The sequence below is a fragment of the Ostrea edulis genome, chromosome 9 (assembly GCF_947568905.1).
Source record: "Ostrea edulis chromosome 9, xbOstEdul1.1, whole genome shotgun sequence".
Taxonomy (NCBI): domain Eukaryota; kingdom Metazoa; phylum Mollusca; class Bivalvia; order Ostreida; family Ostreidae; genus Ostrea; species Ostrea edulis.
The window spans coordinates 38,517,895-38,528,171 of NC_079172.1; the positions used below are offsets into that span (position 1 = coordinate 38,517,895).

At 35.4% G+C, this 10,277-nt stretch overlaps 1 protein-coding gene across 2 annotated transcripts in view; it reads right to left on the minus strand.

The window, feature by feature from the left end:
* LOC125659401 (uncharacterized) overlaps positions 1–8,064 on the minus strand; it is a 25,419-nt gene extending 17,355 nt beyond the window's left edge. The window contains exons 1-10 of one of the 2 annotated variants that reach the window (XM_056149142.1): positions 7,927–8,064; positions 4,865–4,941; positions 3,529–3,642; positions 3,295–3,383; positions 2,695–2,740; positions 2,263–2,390; positions 1,778–1,873; positions 1,624–1,685; positions 1,387–1,477; positions 848–1,052 (exon numbers count right to left, since the gene is read on the minus strand). In XM_056149142.1, coding sequence (XP_056005117.1) covers positions 848–1,052; positions 1,387–1,477; positions 1,624–1,685; positions 1,778–1,873; positions 2,263–2,358 — 550 coding nt within the window. In that variant the 5' untranslated portion in view covers positions 2,359–2,390; positions 2,695–2,740; positions 3,295–3,383; ... (1 more) ...; positions 4,865–4,941; positions 7,927–8,064. Of the gene's footprint in view, positions 1–847; positions 1,053–1,386; positions 1,478–1,623; positions 1,686–1,777; positions 1,874–2,262; positions 2,391–2,694; positions 2,741–3,294; positions 3,384–3,522; positions 3,643–4,864; positions 4,942–7,926 lie in introns of both variants that reach the window. The other variant, XM_056149144.1, reaches the window with a different exon arrangement.
* Between the last annotated feature and the right edge of the window lie 2,213 nt (positions 8,065–10,277).

Sequence of the window (10,277 nt, forward strand, 5' to 3'; positions counted from 1 at the left end):
CCAAATCCAGCCATATATTATCAAACAACAGATTGTACCATAGCTTGTCCAGATATTTATGATAATTAAGACTCCCTGGCAGGGATGGACTGGAATTTTTGTCATCGAGTTTAAGACTATTTAAGGAGGGAGGAATGTAGTAGAATTGGTGTATACCGGTAGTTCAATGGTTTAAGCACCTGACTAGAAATGCAGGGGTCCTTGATTAAATTCCCAGACCAGCCAAATATTTTTTCTTTTCCCTCTACATAAAGCATCCATTAACACACCTTGTATCTACAGCATAGTGCCATAAATGAGTCAACTTTTATTTATTTTACTATATAATTCATTGAAAATAACCACTTTTCTAAATCATTTTTATAAACTTCTCAAGATTCAATTTTTAGCAACTTTTACACTATTTTAACAACACAAATATCTGCAGTTTATAGTCTCAAGTGTCTTTTTTCCCTAAACAGCATACACATTTTATATGACTGTAACAACACCACACTCAAGGTTTCGTTCCACTCTTACAAAAGATTATATAAGGAAATGGAATGCTAAAAGTTGATGTTAGAGTTTCATAAGTCATATTTCTGCAATTGTTGGTAAAAGTTCTAAAAATCATGGATAGAATTTATGTCCAGATCTTTTGTAATAAATATTTTAGATTTCATAAAAGTTAGAGCAAATATAAATTCTGAATGATTGTTCAAACAAAGGATATTTTTCAATGAAATATACAGTGTAGAATGTGAAAATTGACTCATTAACGGCACTACGCTGTAATTTTATAAATTCTAAAATACAACACCAGTGCTTAAAATGTATTTTCTTAAATCCAAAGACAATCCATACTTACGAGGAGTTTCCACTTTGAGAACTTGAGGTTGTCTGGTGGCCTCCGAAGCTGGTTCCCCGGCCTCAGGTTTGCCTGATCTCCAGGCAGCGAGAGCCTGTTGGAAAGAAGCGGCACTCTCTGACTCATCATAATTTCCGTCAAACAGGGAGGGGCCATCAAAAGATCCACTGGCGCCCTCTGGGCTGTTCCTTCCATAGTCATCAAACTACAAGATTTTCATTGACAATAAAAAAAACTGCAAGTACTGTCAAGAGGAAAATGTCCTTGTGGGTTAAGTTTTCTTTGTATCTATAATCAAGACTGTGATTGCAAAATTATCCTAAAGTCCAACTAATTACTGTAAATGTAGTATATTTAGCATGTATAACATTTGGCGGAAATTATGTTTTTGATATAGCGCTTACTGCAACCAGATTTCACATTTACTTAACAGGTATGCATTAAGTGATGTACTTAATTTAGTGGATGTCTGCCGCCAACAACGCTAAAAAGAAAACGCCGCTGAATGTTTATGTTTACAGCATAAGATAAACACTTACTCGAACTCTATTGACAACAGAGTTTGCTGGATGGATTGCACTATCAGAGGGGAGACTTTCAAAGTTTTCAGAGGAATCAATTTCATAATTCCTATAAGAAGAAAAAAAAAAATTTCAGATGAAATTACATTTCACTTTTGGTACCTATGCAACTAAATTTTCAGTCCATGTGATAACAAAAACCCATGGCTTGATAACACATTGTCTGAAATACTAAATAAAAGAAACAGGAAGTACCTATTGCCGTTGGTAACGGGTGGGGTGGGTCTGGGAGACATACACTGCCTTGGGCCCGTTGCCTGCAAATACACCATAGGAAATTTTATTTCTAAAATGATTACAAATTCATGGTTATATCACAGACTCAATGACCAGATTGCTATGCACTTACAGACACTGGTAAGGACCTATGCTTTTTCAGGGCCCCTTTTAAATGAAATGCTGCAAAACATCCAGGACAGTAGTACTCGGAACACTGAACACAATTCTGAAATCAGAAATAAATTGTCATTTAAGTAAATCAACAAAAAATAGGGATATTTAAGCATGAAAATCTTCCGTATGAATACAGGCCAAATCTAATTATATCAATGAAAGTTTATCATCATTAAATTCTTCCTTTCTCTGATATTTACTTAAATCTCAGTAATTTCCTTCAACAACAACCTATGATGAAGAGGATATTTTTGCAGATTGATGGATTTAAAAAATGTTGCTATCTTATAGGAGTGTAAATGTAACAATGCATCCTCAGCTCAATAAAAATATTGCTTGTCTGTTTACTCCTGCATACAAGAATCTTTGCAACTGTTTCTGCCATCTTTATTCATTAATCAATATACGCACGATTTTAAAGTAAATCAAATCCCTTCGTACCACAGCAGCTTTTTTCTCCTCACACTGGCCACACTTAGGACCCTTGACCTTTTGCCTTGGGGTCAAGGACACTTCTTGTTTGGCAATAAAGGCCATTGTCCCTGGTTGACTGGGCCTCTCCTTGATGTCTGTGAACAGATATCTTAAATAAAACTATTATGTTTTTTGTGTGTGGAAAATTAGTGTATCTTCCTTTGTGTGGTCATCAATTAAGTAACAGAAATATATCATAATTTCACTCTGATATGCTATTGTTTTCCTGAAATGTATTTTGAAAAGGATACATATTGCCATATACATTTCTCTTTATTTTAGGTGTTTTCAAGTCTTATTTCATTTTAACCGCAAAATGCATTTCAATCCATTCTAATTTCTAATCTTGTAAATATCATGCAGACTAAGTGTGCTTTCATTAAGTAATACATGCAATACCAAGCGGTGTGTCTTTCAGGACTTTTACTTTTCTTTTACCAGAACCCTGTAAAATACAATAAACATCAATTACTTATACTTAAATAGACAGCTGCTATTTCTAATTGTCAACATTTTATTCCACACTGAGGCAACTGTAACTGAAATATTTGTGATTCTTCATGTATTTGGTATATTCTAATGATAAAACTCAGGTACAGACTAAACAAGACGAGTTTCTGAAAAACTCAGGTACAGACTAACACAAGTCGAGTTTGTGAAGATGAGTGCACACTAGTCTACTGACTTGTGTAGGTGTTCAAAAGATTTAAAACTTCAAAGTAGTTTTAATGCTCGAGGCCTGTTGGATGCAATTCTAAAGTGAAAATTTATAATGAGGGGCACCTCTTTGCCAAAGTTTGATTTTATTTTTGTACATTAATTTTTGATAGCCCCCCCCCCCCCCCCCCCCCCCCCCCCCCCCCCCCAGTTCTACCAGACTACAAGAGAAATCCTTGACCCTTTCACGACTATGATTTACATTTGAGGATGAGAAGTGTTTTAATTATTTGAATTTTCTATTTATAAAAATATTGTGGTGCTGTTATTATCAACACTTACCTTGGAGGAAGGTTTGTTAAGTACATCAGTGGCATAAGAGTTCAAGTTTCCTGTTTGTCCTCTCGACCAAAACCCCCCCACCCTGTTGTCTGAAAAAGAAAAATGCATTCAGGACAGTAAATATCCAACGTACACATGTATGCCTATGATCATGTAACAGGTGCTGTGATATTTACAAGCAATCCAACATTTACACCTTGTGCGTACACAATGTAAACATAATGGTACACATACTCTCTTTCCTCTTTTTCTTTGTTCATTGCAAACCGCAGTTCAGCCAGCCTCTCTTCCATCTTCCTGCTTTCCGTTTCCAGTTTTCGAGTCTCGTCTCGGGCTCGTTTGACATTGCTGTCATAAGAAAGATTAACAATCAAGAAAAGGATTAAAAATCATAATTTGTGTAATAATAATACTAATTTATTTCTGCAAATTGGATTAAATTATTACATGCAATACTGATAATTTTTTCTGTAAATGAAATTGTGTGCACGTATTTCATGAATGTGGACTGTAATAGGATCTTAATTAAAAAATAAAAACATATGGATACATTTCCGACAGCATGATTCTTATCATTATGTGCCTTAAACACAACTGCACTTAATATTTTCAAATTTTATAAGCCTAGTAAGTTGAATTGATAATTAATCAACAATATACATGTAGGTATTGAATCTGTACATAAATCCATTTAATGCATCTTTTGAAATGAAAAATGTTACATAATTTGAGTAAAAACATGCAATCTGATGACACATGTAGTTTCCAATCTAATCAAAATCGGATCTGTTTTAATTGCTCTGGTACTCTGTGCTGGTTTGGAGGGATCAGAAAAAGCCCGATTTTAATCAGATTGTGTAGTTTCCAACAAAATTTTAAACACCAGTAAGCAGTACTGGGAATAGCACTTCCATACAATTGAAAATTACTGACATTCAACAAAATGCAACACAAAATCAACATTTTAAAATGAAAACCATGCCCCTGATGTCAAGATGCCATATTGTACCAAACCAGCAGACCAATCAGGTGCAATACTACGATACTAATCAGGTGTGACATTGAGAGTGGGCTCGTCAAGGTCACTTGATGGTGTAAGAACAAAGAAGATGATGATAAATTTTGAAGTAATTGCAGGAATAGAGATGCATTGCATGCCCAATTCAATCATGTGTGAAATAAACTCCTGTTTAATGTTAAAAATGCATGGTAACTTCCCGAGTATATATATATATATATATATATATATATATATATATATATATATTTCTACATGCAAATTTCTAGACATTATACTTACTGAAAACGGGATCTATATGGGCAAATTTATCATAAGTATGTTAAACTTCCTCTCTGGATTTTTATTCAGTGAATAAAAGTGTTTTGTATTCAATTAGAAATATTAATATTGTTAATTGATCTACAATTACAGAAGTTTTGGCTCTTACATGTATAATGAATCCACTACAATACATGTTAGTCATCACTGGTTTTATTTATAAGTACAATGAGTCAATTACATTTAATTTCAGTCTTACAATCATGATATTAAGACTAAACTTTTACTTACTGTTGTTTAAGTCGAAATGAAATGTCCTCTTTAGACCTAGTGTTTGTATTGAATCCAAACGACATGATGATGTCCGCCTGCAAGAAAAAATGCTTACCACTGATATCAACATACACAACTCGGATTTCATCTAAGTCATGGGGGTGGGGGATGGGTGAGTGGGGGGCGGGGGATGGGTGGGTTGGGGAGAGCTTTATCGGATTTAATCATACAAGAACTCAGTAAAAAGGAGTATCCAAACCCCATAACATGGTATATAGTCAAGCTTAGTATTCAACCTTGAAAACTAATTGTAACAGACTGAGTTCTATATTTCATTTCTAAAAATTTAAGGTGTAAAAAAAACTTTACTAATGTGTGCTTTTGGTTTTCCAACTTACCCAATTTTTTCAATCCCAAACCCTACTCTTTTTAAAGCTTGGAATTGGTATCTAATTATCGTGATTAAATTATCTGCCCTTGTCTACCGCTCACAAAGGAATTCAATACACCAAAACGTACTGACAGTGTCAGAGTTTTGAGTAATGTCTATGTAATATCAGTATCATAGTATTATACATGTTTTCATTTAACATCATACAGAAATCCGACCTACCTACCCTATTTCTGAAAAAGTATGTAATAGGAACAAATTAATTCTTTTTGCCAGTTTTTGGCCTAATAAAAATCAGATCAGATATATAAAAATCAGATCAGAAAAATAAAAATCAGATCAAAGAAATACAAGTCGGATCAAAAAATAAAAATCAGATCTGAAAAAGACAAGAAATAAATGTATAGGTTCATTGTATGCTGGGGGATTAAAAACAACTTGTAAACTTTCATGTAACAAAGACGTCTCCATATATATGAGTGAAAAATTCTCGAGAGAGACGTTAAACAAGATACAATCAATCAATCCATCAATCCCATAACAAAAGCAAGCAAGTCCTTTCTCCCTGAATTATAGAATACAGTCACTACAAGTAGACATGGATTGATTTCAAACACAAGGTTTTTGAAATGCTATGATCTGGTACATGTGTTTTTCCGTGAGTTCATCATGTATATATACATATCTATCGGTATCGCTAATGGATCATTAGCGATACCGATAGATATGTATATATACATGATGAACTCTTGTGTGTTCAAGAAAGAATTGTCATTAACCAGACCATGATTTTAACCCGGGCCCATGAATCTCTAGTCAGGTGCTCTACCAACTGAGCTATTTGGTCACCTGTCTAACCACCACATTCCTCCCTCCTTAACTGTCTTAACACCTTGAAGACATTAACCCAGAATCTTTATTCTCTGGCAGGCATTTTCATCTGACAGTTCAAGGGTCTGGTCTGTTGTATTTTCCCCCTTCCAGTTACAGATGGTGCTGTTGACCATCCCTGGACTTGCAAGTGAAAGTCCTCCCAGGGGCAAAATAAAACTGGGTTGTGTGTCTTCGAGGGCAAAGACAATTTAAGGAGGGAGGAACATAGTTGTCAGATGGGTTTGATCACCAGTGGCTAGATAGCACAGTTGGTAGAGCACCTGACTAGAGATTAAGGGGACCTGAATTGGAATCCCAGTCTGGTCCGTTGCATTTTCTCCTTTCCTACATATAGTTACAATTTACTGATGTCGCTGGAATGAAAACCGAAAGGTGTTCTGTGAGTCAGTAAAACAGTTATGTACAGGAAAATTTCAAGTCTGTTTGTAAATCTCCTGTATGGAAATACGCTTTTTAATACATATAATCCATGACAAAAAGCTAGAGGCTATACAGGTAAAAGGGCGCGTTCGGGGCCATGCATGCATGAGAACAGGCAATGGTTAAACTTGTATATATCCAAACTATTGAAATCCGCAATTTTCCTCAATAAATAATACCGAGCAAAGCTCGGACGGGCCAAAGTCCCGTCCGCGAAGCAAGGCTCTAAAGGCAACACGTATATATAAAATAAAAAATGAGAAAATCTGCAAATGAATACAGATAATCTCTATATACGTTCACCGAAAATTTTGTGATCCATATGGGCGCCGCCATAATGCTTTGTTCATTAGTTGCTTCTACAGTTATTCGTGTTCTAATTTTGAATGCCAAAAATACAAGACTAACGTGCAATTTGTAATTCGAACACCCAGTTTGTTAAAAATGAATGGTATGATTATTATTGTTACAGTCTTTAGCCAATCATAAAATAGAAAAACAGTAATACGACTCAATAGATGAACGACTTCATGAGTTTCTTTAAATAAAAATATAAGATATATTTACGCTTACTTTTTACCACTTTGAATTTATTGGTTAATTTTGTTTTGTTTTAACTGTCTTTTAAATTGCAAACGGGGTGTATTGTTGTTTATAACTGTTTGATTTGAAAGAGAAAAATGTCGAGTCTAAATGTGACGTCACAATGCATGATTTACGTCGGCTGGCGTTATATTCCCCGCGGTAAAGGAATAGGCGGATCCTGTAGAACTGTTATCCTCATATATCCCCCTTTAATATTTAGATGTTATTGGGCATTTAGTGCAAGGAAAATTTCATAAATAATATATATTTTGAAATGAATTATTGTTTATAATTGTTTGGTTTGAAAGACGAAGAAAAAAGTCGAGGCTACATCTGACGTCACTATGCACGATTTACGTCGGATGGTGCTATATTCCCCACGTTATAGGAATAGGCGGATCCTGTAATTATCCTCATAGATATCCCCCTTTGATACTGGGCGTTTAGCGCAAGGGGAATTTCATAAATAATACATATTTTTAAATGAATTGTAATTTACCGTACTGAACAGAAATATGACTATCACTTGGGACACGCCAATGACCATATCATGCTTCGCTCGGTCCAACGGTCACACCGTATATATATTATACGGAGAGAAAAAATCATATTCCTGTTAAATCGACACTGAAATCTAGCATTAAAGTATCTATCGCCTTTTTCGGTGGTTTAAGGAAATTCGAGTTAACAAAATTATTGGCATGCACAATATCTCCATTAGTATATTTACTGTAAGCATTAATTTTCTATTGTATATTGTACTTCTGAAGATAAATAAATGTAAACTTACCAAAATTGTCGATAAAACGTGTCTTACTACTATCTGAGTTAGATTAGCACCTTGTTAACATGGTAAACAAAAACAGGAATGCAAAATCTCGAAAGCCACGAGAGTTTGCGATAACTCATGTAACCCGTCGCCGTCCGGGTCGCTCCGACATCCCCTTTTTGTCGATTTTGTGACCATAGTTAATATAAAATTACATTTTCGTTTGAAGCTATTTGAATCCAAGTTTTATAAAGTTCATGGCATAAAATTCGGAAATGTTTATTTTCATTCACAGTGGCGGATCCAGAAGAAAAATGAAAGTGGAGGGTGCGACCAAGTTTGTACCTTTTGTACATTTTCCTCAAAAGAGAGGGATGGTTGGGTTGAGACCCAAACAATGGCAAAAGTGGCCCTTTATAGAAAAATATTATACTAAGAGGGTTTGGGAGTGCTAAACTTTCAGTAGAAGATTTGATATTGAGCTTTAATTTTTCCTCCTGCATTTTGAATTACCAAATATTTTTGTTTGATGTTTAAATCAAAGCAGTTGTTTGGCTGCCCCCTCCCCCCCTCCCTAAACTTTTCAAATTTATGGTAAATCGTGTTATCTTGTTTGGAAAATGGAAAACGATAAAAGTAGCAATGATTTCTTGGAAGAAATAAATGACAAAATCTTTTTATTTCTTGAATTGCTTCATTGGAACTACTTTATATTTTCCAAATACCCTTAAAATTTGCGTCATTCTATTAACTTCACCTTATTAAAAATGATAGAAAATAGTACAAATGAATAAATAGGTGACATATTTCAAGCCCTACAAAATCTGTAAAATCCAGGAGCTTTCGGGGGACCCCAGACCCCCTGCTCATAAAGTGGCGCCTCTCGTAACCACAATTCTTCGATCCGCCCCTTGATCCAGGAATTGAAAGGGGGCAAGCTCCGGTCAGCTCAGTATATTCCGTTACGCTACAACTCCAATATTTTGAAAATTTCGTAAACAATAACTCACCCCAATCTTTGTTTTCAAAACAAATAAACTTTCTATAATGAGCTTCTGTCATAATGAATAACCTTGATTTTTTTGTGAAACCGTCTAAACATATCACACTATCATATCAGATTTTGACCATTTAAAGTAAAAAAAAAAAAAAAAAAAAAAAAAAAAAAAAAAATGGGGGGTGGGGGGTGGTGGTGGTCGTGAATCAGTCCCTTACTTAAAGGACACATCTCATGTTTTCAAAGTATACAAAATTACAAGCGTTTTGTCTTCCTCATGCTTGTAGTAATGAATTCAGTTTTATTTTTGGGGTCTTCAGTCAACCTTCCCCGCCCTCTTTTAAGTCTTTGGGCGGAAAAGGTACACGCACCCCTATTCTCTTTAGAGAAGTCGAGAGGCATGACCTTCATAAAGGCTATGCCTCTCGACTTCTCTGAAGAGAATACACACACCCCATGGATTCTTTTTGGATCCGCCCCTGTGTTACAACTTATATTTTATAGTGATCTCAGTTTTTATATTTTCATTACCAATGGTTTTGTAATATGGTAGCCATTTTCTCATGAATACGTTGCAGTTGTAAACAATGTGCGTATGGATACAGACAGATATAAAACCTCTACTTTAATAACAGCTGGGAATTTCAATAGCAATGAAAGTAGAATGTAAATTTTAAAAGAAATAAACTTCATTATTGAAAAATACGTGGGGTATGAACTGCAACGCTTCACGCCGGTATGTCAGGATGTGAACTGTAACACGCCGGTATGTCAGGATGTGAACTGTAACACGCCGGTATGTCAGGGTATGAACTGTAACGCTTCACGCCGGTATGTCAGGGTATGGACTGTAACGCTTCACGCCGGTATGTCAGGGTATGAACTGTAACACGCCGGTATGTCAGGGTATGAACTGTAACGCTTCACGCCGGTATGTTTTTCATGAAGCGCTAGTGTTATGATAACGCTCTTCGTGAAGTAGCCCGGCGTGAGGCGTTCATGCACTCATGTATTTTCAAAATGAAGTTTATTTCTTTAATACACAACTGGCTTTATCTTCTTCATGAAGTAAGATGAAAAGAAGAAGAAGGAAGAAGAAAGGTTTTAGTAAATCATTGCTCAGCAAGTGGCATCAGCGCATGCATGACTTTTTGTTTCTTTTAATTGGACCTGGCACACAGAGAAAATATTATCTCACACCGTCAATCATCATGATTATGCATGCATGTATTATTAATCAATACTGACTCGTGTAAGTTTCCTCTGAGGAGGAGATGATTCAGTATTGTCACTCCAGCTTTAACTTTGAAAAGAAAAAATTAAGTGCAAATATCTCGATTGAAGAACAAACTGCTTCCGCTTACCAGTAAAGCGG